General features: G+C 45.5%; 1 protein-coding gene across 2 annotated transcripts in view; it reads left to right on the top strand.

Moving 5' to 3' along the window:
- The window catches only part of IGSF22 (immunoglobulin superfamily member 22), a 50,721-nt gene extending 36,265 nt beyond the window's left edge, over positions 1-14,456 (top strand). For both annotated transcript variants that reach the window (XM_075129343.1, XM_075129344.1), the window contains 6 exons: positions 239-535; positions 3,122-3,210; positions 5,199-5,391; positions 5,674-5,973; positions 8,160-8,486; positions 14,102-14,456. In XM_075129343.1, the coding sequence (XP_074985444.1) occupies positions 239-535; positions 3,122-3,210; positions 5,199-5,391; positions 5,674-5,973; positions 8,160-8,486; positions 14,102-14,169 (1,274 nt within the window). In that variant the 3' untranslated portion in view covers positions 14,170-14,456. The remainder of the gene's footprint in view (positions 1-238; positions 536-3,121; positions 3,211-5,198; positions 5,392-5,673; positions 5,974-8,159; positions 8,487-14,101) is intronic.
- Positions 14,457-15,660: the final 1,204 nt, after the last annotated feature.

A 15,660-nucleotide genomic window follows, 5' to 3' on the forward strand; every position in this document is an offset into this window, starting at 1 on the left:
TATAGGAATGTGCTCATACACCTCAGGAGCAGTACCTTGTGACAGTGTTCAGCACTTCCTGAAAATCAGTTTCCTTTAAAGTGTCTCAAGTTGAGCACCCCCAAAAAAGGATTTGGTTGAAATCACGAATCACTTCTGAAAATGTAGGCCTGAACTATGGGGTTGGTGCAGAGATAAAGGTGAGAATCCCTGGTTTCGGTACACTGTGTTCATCAGCAGTGTGCTGTTGCTGTTTCAGAGCCTCCAGGAATGGTGAAGGGGATCCATGTGGTTGACTCTTCCAACTCCAGCATTTCCTTGGCGTGGGAGCAGCCAGATCAAGGAGACTTGCCCTCAGGATACATACTTGAGATGCGCGCAGAGAACACCAAGGAATGGACAAAATGCTCGAAAATCCCAATCTCCGGCACTAGCTACACTGTGGGAGGCTTGCAGGAGAGGCAGAAATATTTCTTCCGAATCCGAGCGGTGAATGAAGCTGGTGTGGGAGAACCAGCAGAGCTAAAGAAAGGAGTTCTAGCTATGCCCCCTCCAGGTAATCTCCAGAATATCCTGTCTGGATGCAGGACACTTCTGTCGCTCATTCATTCATGAGTCAGTGTGTATATTTTAATAGCCATGGTTTACAAAGCTTCACAGAGTGACTATTATTTAAGCTAATGCTCTTTGCAGGTAATAAAGCTTTTGTTAAAGGCTAGATGAACATTAGCGTGTAATCCAGTTGTCCTCCCTGACAATCTGCCAGCGTGACTGGTTTGTAATGTCCACAAAAACTCATGCCAAATACATTTTCACTAGGGGCTTTGCCCATCAGCAAGGAGAATCAATGAGGGATCTGCTTTTGCTTAGAGAAAACCAGCTCAAATATATAGAGTAAAATCCAGCTTTTCTAGCCTTTTCAGACTCATAATGAAGATTAATTAAATTAAATGAATGAACTTCTCCCAGAAAAAGCTATTAACAAATGCTCTTTCTGTTCTGTGCAGTGGTTTACTCCAATATAAAGGGACACCCTCAGTGCGAAGGGTCTTATTTTTTGCTCATATTCTCAAGTAATTTCACTTAGAGTTTGCAGATAAGATGTTGGCAAGTGACATTGAGCCACAGAAGCTCTTTGTAGAGTCCTGGAGCTGGACTGATAGCTATTCTGCCACACTTCCTGCTAGGGCTGAACTATAAGACTCTTTCACAGCAGTTCCTGAAATCTCCAGCTACCGCCCAATTGGCTGCAGCTTCTTCTGTCATCAATAGTCTCCCATGTCAGCTATTGTGATTGCAGAGGCAATTCTCAGGGAATTCTCCCTGCTGCCAGGGATGCTCTTAGATGGGTAGATAGTAATGCCTCCTGATGGGAGAGATGAGTAGATAGTGTACTGATCAGTAGCAGGTAAGCTATCATAGTATTGGTAGTGCCCATCTGCGATAGAGACTGGAACAGAGACACAGATTACTGTTTTTCCAACTGGGTAGTGAAGAGTGACAGCCTGGGTTCAAATGAACAATCAGGTGGCACTGTGATAACAGACAACATGGAGGTAATTGTATTGTCAAGGGGAAGACTCCAGAGGAGCCCATCACATCTTGAGAATAACTGCTGAGGTATCTATCATAAGTATCCCTTCGGAGCCCAGTTATAAGAGGTGGCAGTTCAGACTTTTATTGTTTAGCACTCATGGGTCGTGAATTTGTTTTTACTCTGCTAGTTAGGAAATTCAAACAGCTTGTCTCTGCGATGTTCCCAGGGGACAGAGCTGCCTGAAGAGGTAGAAAGACTAGCAAGGTAAGATACAGAACTCATGAGTCATGCTACATTGCAGTGATTTCCATCAGGAATAAAGACATCTGGCACTGACCAGGGGAATGTCAGAAGACAACACCCAGGAGAACAGCACTAAATTAGAATATCTATTAAAATCAGCTTTTCCTTTATATCTTCACTTCAGAATTGCACTAATAATCTTGATACTAATTGTTACTTCTCCTAAAAGAGAAACACCAATCTAACCTCAGATTTACTGTATGACCAAAACAAAACAAACTGTGGTAGGAAATAGGAACCTGCAGTGCTGTAACGATGCGCACATGTAGTTTGATGTGAAACAACAGATCTGCTTTCAGCGTAGCGGGAGTAAGCGGTGGGCAGTTATTTTTAAGGTGGTTAAAGTGGTAATTTCAAGCAACATAACTTTTTTGGCCCACAGGTTTCTCACACTAATCATTTTGAAATGGTAATACTTCCTCCCCCTTGCAACTTGGTTTAAAAGAATATAATTGACTCTTCTGATTGAGACCTTGAGTGTCAAGGAATAAATATTCCTCACCTAGTTGCATGCCCCTAAAACCTGAGAGGGCAGGAGGTAGTGGTGTTGAAGGCACATAGTGATAAACCCCTTACATTACAGGACAAACAGTGCTGTAATAACTCAAGGCTCGATTTTGCAATCCTCACATTGGCGAACACCTCTTCACACAAGTGGTGCCATTAACTTCAGTGGGAGCACTTGTGTCAGTGTTGACCCATCTAGCCCTCACAACCATACCCTAACACTTGTTCATGCAAGCTTTGGCTTCTGTTCAATTTAATTACTGCCTTGGTGGTTTGAAGAGAAGGGCAGCTATGATTAAAGTGTATTATTTACTCCTATTTCTCAATTCCTTTTTGATAGTAGAGGCGCAGCCTTTCTTTAAAAATTGCATGGTAAAGGAGTGGCTACTGATTGGCATTAGCTTCAACATGAAAATATACATTGTCTGTTTCCTTTCCTGTACGTACGTATGTATGTATGCATGGTTCCCTCTAGCACTAATGAGCCCATCACTGCAGTATCTGTACATAATTAAGAGTAGCTTCATTTCCGCCAGTAAAAGGAACAGACTCTCAATCCCATTCCCATCTTATGATTCAATTATTAACTTAATTTCTTAGCTGCCTTCTGTGGAAGCTAATTTCAAGGACTGCTTTTCTTTCTCCCGTCATGCTGTTTTCACCGCACAGTGCTTAAAACAGCAGGCCGATAGCAGGGAAATGGCTTTGCTCAGATATAAGGCCTCTAAGATTTTAATTATTCTCTCTCTCTCTCTCTTTCTCTGTTTTGGTGGTGGTTTGTGTTTTGTGTTTTAGCCTGTCCGAAGTTTGATCTAAGTGCCAAGCTGAAGAGTCATATGGTGGTTCGTGCTGGGACAGCCCTCTGCATTCATGCTGCCTTTACTGTGAGCTTCCTTCTGCCCTGCTCTACCTCTGGGAAAGTCTGCATTGAAAGTTTTCTTCGGTGTCAACATTTTATCATACACATAACCCATTTTCCTCCTTTCACAGATGTGGGACCTGGTCACCCATGGCCACCTCACATTTCCACTGTAGGTGCAGTGAAGGTAGCAGGGAATAAGTACCCAGTATATCCCCACACTGCAGGTGGGCAGGGAAGCAAATGGACAAATCCTTATCTCCACCCCATCAGTGTACTCGCCAGCACAGCTGAACCAGTGTGGGAGTAGGTGAAGCAATCTGCTGCTGGTCAAGACTAATGGCTGATTACTCACTTCCATGAGAATGAGGGAACACAGAAGGCATTATGACTCTCTGAGGCACAGTTCCTTCCCCTGGGCTTCTAAAGTGGTACAGATACATGCCTCAGGGCTAGATATAAAAGGATCATTTGGCCCTTTAAGGGACAAATACTTCTGCTGGCCTTCCTCACAAGAACAATCACACTGACTTAAGGGGGACAGTTTGCCCAAGTAAGGCAAGTAGGATTTGGCCTGTTGGCCGTGCAGCACTTTGGATCTGTGAAGCAGTGTGTAAATGCTGACTGTTTTGGGGCTCGGTTTTATAGGCCTTCCTCGCACTCGTGAAGTTGATGGGGCTATTCCCAGGAGTAAGCACCTACCAGCATGAGAAAGGGTTGCACAATCTAGCCTTCCGTAGTGTGGGTTTGGGTAGGGAGTTAATATCAACCCACCCAGAATAAGCACTAACAATTACTAGGAGAGACCTATCATTAAAATTTGTGTGACTTCTGTTTCATTAATCACAGTAGTGCAATATTATCTGATTGAGATGCCACACACACCAGAGCTTTATGAATCCTGTAATCTGTTCTGCTCAAATCCATGCCAGAGAACGAAGCTTTACAAGCAGCATAAAGAAGTGTTGTTAATAAGGGTGCACATGATTGTCACGTGGGGCCAGAAAGGGGTTTTTTTCAACTCCGTAATTGCACAGGATACGACTTGTGGCTGATACACAGTCAAGCTTTCCCATTTGTTCTGATGGCTACATCACTGTGATGGTCTCAAGGTATTTTATTGTATTGTACTAAAGCTCTCAAGAATGTTCCCTGTTAGGAGCTGAGAGGCACGGCATGCTTTGTAGTGGGGACTTAATGTGGGCCACGTATTTAGTAAAGGAAACATTACGGTTTATGGCTTCTAAGGCCAAGCACCTGCAAAGCTTTGAGCACCCTCGATCTCTACTGGGGGTAGTTAAGTCAGTGGGAGCTCAGGGTGCTTGTACCTCATAGGACGTGCTCAGCACCTCACAGGTTTGGCCCTAAAGCCAGAGTAACTTCAGTGGTGACAATCAGCGGGAGCGAAGGGCTGGCAGGAGCCGGCCCTAAGGCAGGACTGCAGGGGCATTTGTTCTTTGTCAGCTTGAATTCACTGCACTAGAGGAGCTGCGATTTCCCCTGGGGGAACCTCTTGGTGCACTGTCTAGAGCTGAGGTGTTATCTCTATTGCACCAGCCGTTTCCTCTGCTTTTAAAAAGTGCTTGGAGAAGATTAAACAGGGATAAACTTTAGCCTCAAGGTTATGTTGGAATCCCTCCAGCTGAGTCAGTAGAGACCACTAGATCAAGTGTAATGCTGGGGGAAGTCTGATTTTTTTTTAACCTATTTGAGAATCTTAGCAACATCATCATCTTGAAACAAAACTAAGGGTCAGATCCTCAGCTGGAGTAAGCTCCATTGGCTTCAGTGGAGTTATGTCCATTTACATCAGCTGAGCATCTGGCCTAGTACCAGGAGAGCATACATTCCCCTGGTATTTCTACTGCCAAAATTCCCTGGGAGCGCTCTCCTTGGAGTATTTTGGGTGATATCAAGTTGATATCCAAGACACTGTTATGTTAAGTTCAGAGCTATCTATTGTATACTGAAAGTTAAGGCCACCATTATTTTTTACACATTTATCTCGGGCAGGGTTCCCCTCCACCAACTGTGACCTGGCAAAAAGACGGAATTCTGACAAAAGGGAGAGAGATAATCACCAAAGGCAAGAACCACTCCCAGTTCCTCATCCACAGCACCAAGCGTTTTGATTCTGGTGTGTACAGGATCCTCCTTAGGAACGACTATGGTGAAGCCCATTATGACATCCAAGTACATGTGGCAGGTACAGTATATCAAAAGCTCTAGCTTCCAGGCTACAACTGGGTTTAGTCAGGTAGCCAATTAGTCTGCCAGGGATTTCAGGTTCTTAGGGCTGGAAAGGTCCAAGGGAATGAAATTTAGGAGTGCACGTGCAGTACCAGAATTTGCTAGACACACAGTGATTTGCATAAGCAATTCAAAAGGCAGCAGCTGGATTGAAAAGGGTTTGCTTCGAGAGAAAAAAAATAGAGGGGTGGTCCTAAATAAGAGAAACAAATACCTAAAGGTGTGTCCTATTTGTTAGATTCCCCACGGCCACCGAAGAATCTGCAGCTGGTTGAGGAAGTGCCGAACACCGTGACTCTGAAATGGGATCACACCCCAGATATAATGGACGATGGGCATGCCCATTACGTCATCATGAAACGTGATGCTAGGACTGCCACCTGGTTCACTGCAGCTGAAAAAGTCTACAGTAACAAGTACACCGTCACAGCCCTGGTCCCAGGGAGGAAATACTTTTTCCGAGTTATTGCCCGCAATGACATTGGAGACAGTGACCCTCTGGATTCCAAGGAGCCCTGGCACATCTCTAAAGACAAAGGTAAACATTAGAATAGATGCATGTACAGGCAGGAAAAAGGGTGCTCTTGTAGATAAAAACTAAACTGGGACTTGGGAGGTCTGGCTTCAATTCGCAGCCTGGTCACAGACTTCCTATGTGACCTTTGCAAGTCCCTTAACCGTTCTGTACTTCAGTTCCCCATCTGTAAAATGGAGACAAAAATATCTCCTTTCTCCCACCCTTTGTCTTCTCATCTGTGAGCATGCAATCACACTGGGGCCTCTTGGTGTTACCTAGAGTCATATGCATAATAATGATAATAATATATTCTCTCTGTGCGTATGTGTGAATAGAGGGTAGTTGTGTCTTGACATGAGAGAGTTCTCATTTTTTACTACTAGGTTTCCCTCCAACTCATCCCTGGATGGATTCAGACAGTTCCCAAAATGAATAGCAAAAACACTTAGAGGCATAGCAGATTTTTTTTTTTTAAATTTTACCTCTCTTTCCCCTCCCTCCCTCCCCCCCCCCCCCCAGGCCAGTTTGCTTCCCTCCACTCTTAACCAGTGTGTTCAGGCTTAGTGGACGAGATGATGTCCTCATTAGAGATGGGCTCAAAACAAACCCCCAGAGCTGAACATTCTCTCACTCAAGGGAAGCTCATATAAGGATCATAAGTGGGCAGTATCCCCACAATGGGCCAAACCAAACCCCACATCCAGACACTTGGAGATCGTTAGAATCCAGATCCAAACTTTGTCATGCAAGCCTATCTCTAGTTTAATAAGCAGGACATTAGCACAAAACAACCAGGCAGGTTGGACAGCTACTGATAAATTTTCCACGGAGCATGTGCACTTTTTGCTATAATGTTTCCAATCTTGTTAGTACTGTAGATGTCACACAGATGGTTTATAGTCATATGTGTATTTAAAGTCAGTCTTTCTCGTGCCATATAATCTAGACACAATCATGTCACTTCTCTTAAAGTATTTCCATTGTTTTAGGGTGTCAGCAAGAAAGAAAACTTCCAACTATAGCCATGATAGTGTTCTTTTCTTGGTTCTACTCCAGGCCTGATTTGAATCTCATTTACATTGCTGTAAATATGGACTAACAGTGGAGTTAAATCCATGTTAATCAGGGGTAAATAAAAGAATCATTAGGTTTTCTGTGCCTTGGATCACTTGATAACCATTCTTTATGCAGGATAGCAGGACACAGTTGCAGCAGAGAACTACTCCCTACCTCCCATTGAAAATGACTGACAGTCTTCAAGTTGTACATTTTGAAGAGAAAAGTAGACAGACTTTGCTTTATTGTCACAGCCCAAGGGTAATAAGAAAAGCAGCAAACTGTGCTCTGAGAATGAAGTCGGTGTAACTGAGAGCAGAATTGTGCCCTTTCATATTAAATTTTAGGATCAAGGAATTTTACCCAGCTGGAGTCTCCTATTGGTGGGAAAAGTAGATATATAAAAAAGAGAGGTTTTTAAAAATGCTTTTTTGGTGATGGCTGAAAAATGTAGCACATTCCTGCAATGCACACTGCCATTTGTAATACAGTCTCCTTGACTCTCTACAGCATTCTGCATACTGCCAATCCCCCCATGCAAACTATGTAGAGATGTAATGCTTCCACCCCAAAAAAGTTTACATACTTCAGTTGACAATCATGTGTAATAATTTATTATCATGATTTGCATTTCTAACATACTGTGTCATCCAAAGATCCCACACCTTTTTTCAAGGTAATGACGTTAACTAGAGAAATTACGCATTGCAACATCTACATGAAGCAGAAAAATCGGACACCTTTTTACAGATGGGGTCCAAAGAGGTTAAGTTACTTGCCTACAGTTGCATGGAAAGTTCGTGTTTAAAGTTGGAAATAGAACCCAGAGGTCCTGACTCCCAGCCCGCTGCTCTCCCCACCAAACATGCTGCTTCCTGATTTGTATTTATAAGTGAAGAGGGCTGGTGGAGTGCTAAGAATAATCCTATGAGACATGCTACTCATTCCCTCTGCTCTTCACCTAGTGTTCCCTAGCTGGGAAAAAGAAACTCGGGACTGAGTTTTACACCAGTGTAATTGAGTTGATTGGAGTCACTACTTGTGATCCATACCAGTGTGGAAGGAGAACCCAGAGGGGTACAGCTATCTGTCTGGAGGTATGCACTGCTGTTTTACACATTTGGAAGCAGATCTCTTTATTTCCTTTGTAGAGCGTTTCAGTGCCAACTTGAAGGAGTATCACGAGAAAGACTGGCGCCAGGCCCCCCATTTCATTGCGCCTCTGAAGAACCATGCAGTTCGCCGGGGCCAGGACTGCACCATGAGTTGTGCTTTCCTGGGCAACCCCCGCCCGGTGGTGACATTGTACAAAGGCAATGTGAACATCACGGCCAATTCTAAGTTTTGGTACAACTCAACAAGTGGCGTCTGCACACTGATGATCCCCACCTGCAGCTCCAAGGACAGCGGAGACTACACCGTGGCCATTGAGAATGAGCTGGGCCAGGAGAAATGCAGCTGCATGCTGACTGTGTATGGTGAGTTGAGTTCTCAGCCTCCATCTTTCCATGGCAACGATTCTCCACCAGCCGTGTAGCTACTGATTTGAAATCTCTGACCACAATATACTCCCATGATCTCTCAGCGTAAGCATGCTTACTGCACTGGGTGGGCCAATTTCATCTGGCCCCAATGAATTACACCATCTTGATCCCCTGCATATACCCCAGTTGGGGGCAGAGGCTATCTCCCTCTGTGGGGATTTCCTGCCAGGGCAGGATAGCTATATGTTACACTGGGAGCTTCACCAACAGCATTCATTAAGGGAACACACTGAATGGGCACTGACCACTCCCTCCTCACTTAGCACCATAGGTTTTTGAGCTATGCTGTCCCCCATCATTCCTCACTTCAACCTTCCCTCTCTGTTGATTTCACCGCCAGGGCACTGCATGGACTTTGTGCCAGTTTCCATGGGTGTGGGCCCTGGGCTGAGTCGGACCCATTATGATCACCAGCAGAGCAGGTGTAGTTAGCTACACATTTCTATGCAGTGTTCATGAAAGAACTGATAAAGAGCAAAAATGATTTTGCCAGTTTCCATACAAAGAAAGCCATGTTTACCCTATGGGGATTATAGTAGCATAGCTATGGTGCTCTAGCTATCCTGGCCTAACCCCATAGCGTAGGCGCATCCTGCACCAACGGAAGTGGTTTTTTCCATCGGAGCACGAACACCATGACTCTGAGCAGTGGTAGCTAGGTCGATGGAAGCATTCTTCCTCCGACCTAACTGTGTCTACCCTGGGGGTTCCATTGGTATAGCTTTCAGAGTAACAGTCGTGTTAGTCTGTTTTTGCAAAAAGAAAAGGAGTACTTGTGGCACCTTAGAGACTAACCAATTTATTTGAGCATAAGCTTTCGTGAGCTACAGCTCACTTCATCGGATGCATACTGTGGAAACTGCAGAAGACATTATATACACAGAGACCATGCATCACTCAGGGTGTGGGTTTTTCATACTCCTGAGCAACATAGCTATGTCAACGTACATTTTCAATGTAGACCAGGCCTTAATCACATGTTCTGGGGCCCGTGACGTTTCTGCACCCATGCAGGGGCTAGCAGCTTGTGACAAAGTTTAGCACATGAAGTCAGTAGAGTTTCTCTGAATTTACTCTGCTGGAACCAAGAGCACAATCCAGCCCAAGATCTTTTATTTTTCAAATTTGCATTTACATGGCAGGAAGGTCACTGGGATAGATAAGAGGCCTGATTCTGCTATGCTTTGCACACTGTGTGGGCATTTTCACAGGTGCAAAGTACGTGTAAAACATTTCCAAATCAGAATGGTAGTGTTTCACACCCACTTTGCACTTGCTTTGCATAGGTGTAAATGGCTTCCCAAAGGGCAAGGCACTGGAGAACTGGGCCCAATCTGAAGAACATATTTTCATATCTGGAAATAGGTCTACTTCTACCTTAAGTTAAAACAGGTGTAGCTGCCACTGAAGTCAATAGGAATTGTATCCAGCCAACTGAGGGCAGAATCAGGTACTGTAGCAGAGCGGTATGAAATGTCATATTTTCGCTTGGTGAATGGAATCCTATTCCTTCAAGAATTCACACAATGGATCAAGGGCAAAATATGGCTATTTCTGGGAGAATAACAGATTTGCACTGCACACATGGCAAACCTCCACCTTAGAGCAATTCGCTTATGTGCTCCGAGAATGGCATCTTCCCATTTTCACAGAGTTTTGCCTTCATTTTCTGTTGTAGAGAAAAATTCAAGGGAAATGCTATCTCTCTTTTTGCACAGTCCTCTCCCAAGCTCCCTGGCTATTTCTTTCTGTTTTCCCTGGTGGTGAGAATGCTCTCCACCTCAATAGGGCTTTTACGTTAGGTTGCAGCAGGATAGTTTGGCTGGGAAGGTTCCCATTGTGTTTATCCTGTGGAACTAAATAATTCTATCTGCATGTAGTGATGTTGTAGCACTATGCCCCAACATCACAATGTGGAGATGCAGCATCATTGTGTCATGGTCCCCAAATCTGGGGACTCCCTAATTGCTCTGCAGGATGATCTCACAGTGTCGACACATCAGACCCATGAAAATCATCTGAGTCCCATTAATTTCAGCACAGGTGGCAACTCTCCCAGGAGGCTGCTTCATTGTAAGCTTGACACGTCTATAAATCACCATGGGAGAATTAAAGAAAATTGAAGAGCTGCCTCAAATGGGAAATATTTAAGATGAAGAATTCGCCTCCATCCTTTGTCTCAGTGGTAGTATGGAAACAAATGCCTTTATTTTACTATGGGGCTTAAGTGCATTTCTCTTGAGCTCTGTTCTCACCAAGCATAAGCCCTGATGCCTCATGGCATGTCATCGCTCTCTTAAATGAAAGCTGAGAGACATGTTACCCAGCATAGAAACTGATATACCAATAAGGAGAGGCTATATTTGGATGGATCTTTCAGTGTTATTTTTGTAGGTGACCATTGCTTCGGCACAGCTGGCTGACACATGCTGATGATATCACTCTGAAGTTTCAGTTCTTTGTTCTCTACTTCTAATGGAGAAGTAACTCAACCTGAAATAATGGCGAAGAGTGATGGTTACTCTCCATTTGCTATTCCAAATTAGAGTTTTATTTTCATTTAGATTTTATATATATATATATATATATATATAGTGACAGAGTCAGGCCAGATGGCTACAGGAGAGTGATAGAAGGCAGATATATTAGCCCCAGGTTAAGTAGGTCCCTTTTCCCTGGATAAGATAACAGGGAAGGTTCCAGAACAATCAGGAACTTTCTGGAAACAGTTAAGGCAGACAGGCTGATTAGAACACCTGCAGCCAATCAAGAAGCTGCTAGAATCTATTAAGGCAGGCTAATCAGGGCACCTGGGTTTAAAAAGGAGCTCCCTTCAGTTTGTGGTGCATGCGAGGAGCTGGGAGCGAGAGGTGCAAGAAGCTGAGAGTGAGAAGGCGTACGACTGGAAGACTGAAAAGTACAAGCATTATCAGACCTCAGGAGGAAGGTCCTGTGGTGAGAATAAAGAAGGTGTTGGGAGGAGGCCATGGGGAAGTAGTCCAGGGAGTTGTAGCTGTCACACAGCTGTTACGGGAGCCACTCTGGACAGCTGCATTCCACAGGGCCCTGGGCTGGAACCCGGAGTAGAAGGTGGGCCCATCCCTCCATCCCTGCAACTCCCTACTTGATACCGGAGGAGTTGAACTGGACTGTGGGTTCCACCAGAAGGGAAGGTCTCTGGCCTGTTCCCTGATCCACTAGGTGGATCAGCAGAGGCTGCAGGTATTGTTCTTCTTCTTTTCCCCATGCTGGCCAGCGACGAGGCTAACTGAGTGAACGGCAGGTTTGAGACACGAAAGTGGCCAAACTGAGGGCTGCTGTGAACCTCTGAGGCAAGAAAATCCGCCAAGCACAGGACCCAGCAAGGCAGAGGAGGAACTTTGTCACAATGTATATTGTGTGTGTGTGTGTGTGTGTGTATATACAATATACACACATGGAGCACTCCCTCAGTTACATCTGACCACTGCTGATCTCACAATGAAAAGAACGTTTGTTCCACTTTGATGAAAAGTAGAAGCTGACTGCAGCTCATGCCTGGTTTTAGTAGTATTTTGGAGACTGATATAATTTGGTGCAGAAATCACTGTTAACATTAGTTAGCTGCCCCCTGAGGAGACTCAGCAGAAAAGAGGAGTCAATGTGCTGTAGAGGCCAAACTCCACCCCCACAACCCACAGAGGGGCTGTCCTTGCAGGTCAGTGATGAAGCACATTGGCAGGGAAGTGTGAGAGAACCTAAAACTGCTGCCACCCATGATGTACCTCTTCTGCAAATATATAGGAGACTTCAGAGCTGTCAGTCTGGCCAAGAACATACCCTCCTAAATAACTCTGTCTGATTCTGTCTGATTGGGGGGCAAAGGAGAGATCCTGGAGGCCTCCCACCTCACACTCCATCCTCTCATGAATGTTTCCTCCTGAGGTCAGGCATTAAAGTATTATTAAAACTCCTTAATCAGTCCGAAGAAGAGATTAGTAAGTAGAGTCCAACTGCAGGGATGGTTTCTCCCTCTAATTGTCCTTATCTAGGGTTAGGTGTCAGTTATGTTTTCAGTGGAAATGGGAGCGGTCACAGGGTCTGCGCTGGCTGTGATATTCTATTTTGGGAGCAGGGGGAGGGGGGCTGATTGGCCACAATCTATCAGTGTGTAGTTGTGTGTGTGTGTGTGTGTGTGTTTAGGCGGTGGGGAGGTGTTAATATAGCTCAGGAGTTCACCTCCACCTGGGAGTGTCACAGAGCTGAGAAATTTACTCCAGCTTGGAAGTTTGGTGTGGCTCAGATGAGCTTAGCTTGGGAGCTTAGCTTGAACTTAGCTTGGGAGCTTGTCCTACCTTTTGGAGTTTACTCCAGCCCAGAAAGTCCACCACAGTTTCAGCACCTTAGTTTGAGTTATGAGTTCAGCCCAGACTAGGATCTAGAGCTGGAAGGTTTCACTTGCGGGTTTCAGTTGTCTTTACCTGTGTGCTCCTAACATTCCAGATCACTCTAGGATAAGGGTGGCACCCAAGAAGAAGAGGAAACATTCAAATGCACATGTGAACACACTGATCTTAAATATTCATGGAGCAGACCCTCAGAGTACAATTTCTGTGCTGACCAATGATGGGTCTGGCCAGAGCCGGATTAATGCAGGGGCTTTAAGCACCGCAGCCCAGGGCCTCGGGCTAAGGGGGCCCCACAGGCTCGCGGGCCGGATGCAGCCCGCTGCTTCTTTTCATCTGGCCTGCATCAAATCTCTGTGCCACGGGCCGGACACCAGTCCCCGAGCCTCAATTCTCTGCCCCAGGGCTGGAGCCATGAGCGCCGGCTCACCGATGTGCCCCTGTGGCCCCTAGTTGAGGGGCGTTCAGGGAATCTCTGCGCGATGCCCCCACCCCCAGTGCCATCTCCGCAGCTCCCATTGGCCAGGTACCACAGCCAATGGGAGCTGAAGGAGCAGTGCCTGCGGGCACGGGCAGCATGCACTGCACAGAGCGGCCTGACCCCTCTGCCTAGCAGCCGGACATGCCGGCCACCTTGGGGAGCAGAGCAGCATGGAGCCAGGGCAGGCAGAGATCCTGCATTAGCCCTGCTGCGCTGCTGACCAGGAGCTGGCTGAGGTAAGTGCCTCCTGGCCGGAGCCTATACCTCCTCCTGCACCCCTACCCTAGCGTGGAGCCCCCTGCTGCACCCAAACTCCCACCCAGAGCCCATCCCCCGAACTCCTGGCGCTGAGCTCATTTTGTTCAAACTTCTAGGGTGTGAAATAGCTTTGGACTGAAACAATGCCCAGAAAAATTCAGCCCCAGCGTGTTTCATTTGAGACAGTTATGGGCAACTAGGAAAGAGGTTTTAATGGAAACTGGAAATCGTTCAACTGCCATGTTTGCTTACCATGAAAGTCATGGTAGAATAATATTTTGCATTTATGTACTGGTGTGTTTTAACCAGGGAATCTCTCTGTGCTTTCCAAAAGTACCATAGTAAATGACGCATGGTTAGTCAGTTGTCAATGGTCATAATGATGCCCCCTTGCCCTCTCTCTCTCTCTCTCTCTTTTCTTAAAGATAAAGATGATAAAAGCCTCCTGGACTCAGTGACTGAAAGTCTTCAGAAGTCAAAGCACATCATGTAATCAGCAGACCCGGATCCAAATTCATCCAGTCCAGCATGCGGAACAATTCAAACATTTCTGTGTAGTTTGACTTAGATATGCATGGCTCAAAACAGCAACTGCACTATCTTCTATAGTGATTAATGAATCCAAATGCCAAAAGGTGGGGCCTTCACTGTAGAAGGGCCGTTTTAATGTTTCAGTACTTTCTTCCACATAGGCAGCTTCCACATGCTAGTGTGTGTGAATGGTAATATTTCCAATACTGGATGAAAATGTATCTTAAAAATAAAAGGAGCCACAGACAATGAGAGTTCTGCTTTGACTTCAATGGGAGGAGAACTGGGAAATATGCATTAGTTATTGTTACTTTACTGCAGTACTTAGAGGCCCCAGCTAAGCTCATGGCCTTGTTGTGCTAGACACTGTACAACCATACAGTAAGAGATTGTCCCCATCCCTAAGAGCCTACACTCTAATCTAAATAGACAACACAAAGAAAGAATTACTGTACCCATTTTACAGATGGAGAACTGAGACCCAGAGAGACTGTGACTCACCCAAGATCACACAAGCAGTCTGCAGTCAAGTCAGAAATAGCATCCAGTCCTCTGACTGAGGCCCAGTCCAAAGTCTTAACTATAAAAGGAGAGGTTACTTATCTTGTACAGTAACTGGTATTGCTCAAGATATTTCGTCCCTATGAGTGCACCACATAAGGATATATATGTGCCCATGCACTCCTGAGCAGAGATCTTTGTTTTGTTAGCAGTGTCCAGGGGTCTGCACCTGCACCATACACTTCCTTGTGCTCCAGTATGAGGGCGTATAGGGAGGCGTGGGCCCACACAACTCCAGTTTCTTCTCAACCTCAGAGCATGGTAGAACTCCAAAGCAGAGGGGAAAGGAGGGTGGATGGTGGAGCTCCAATAGGGACCAAACATCTTAAAGAACTCCAGTTGCTGTACAAGGTAAGTAACCTCTCCTCCTTCAAGTTATTAGCCCTATGAGAGCTCCAAGTCAGGAGACCCCTCTCCTCTCCCCCTGCTCCTTCCCCCCGAGCAGTACCTCAATGAGGAGGAGGATGCTGAGGAGGCAGATTTAGTACAGAGTGTAAAACAGCTTCACCAAAGGCTGCTCTGGAGATATATATGCAGGCGTAAAGCTGCAAGAACATGTGAACAGAGGACTAGTTGGCTGCCTTACAAATAACCTTGATGGGTACCTTTCTAAGTAGTGGTGTGGAAGTGGCTTGAACCCTAGTTGAATAAGCAGTGACTTTAGGACGGGGGGTGCATTCCTAAGGACTCATAGCATGCAAGAATGTACCTGAAACCCATTTAGATAGCATCTAGATGGAAATAAAGTGACCCCTTGTCCTCTTGGCAGAGAAATTGAAGAGCCTGGTGGAATTCCTGAAGGGTTTAGTTAGTCCTGTGTAGGTAGAAAGTCAGAGCTCTTCTTACATCCAGAGTATGGAGGCTGGTCTCTTCCCTCAAAGAGTGAAGTCTG

The sequence above is a fragment of the Caretta caretta genome, chromosome 6 (assembly GCF_965140235.1).
Source record: "Caretta caretta isolate rCarCar2 chromosome 6, rCarCar1.hap1, whole genome shotgun sequence".
NCBI classification, from domain to species: domain Eukaryota; kingdom Metazoa; phylum Chordata; order Testudines; family Cheloniidae; genus Caretta; species Caretta caretta.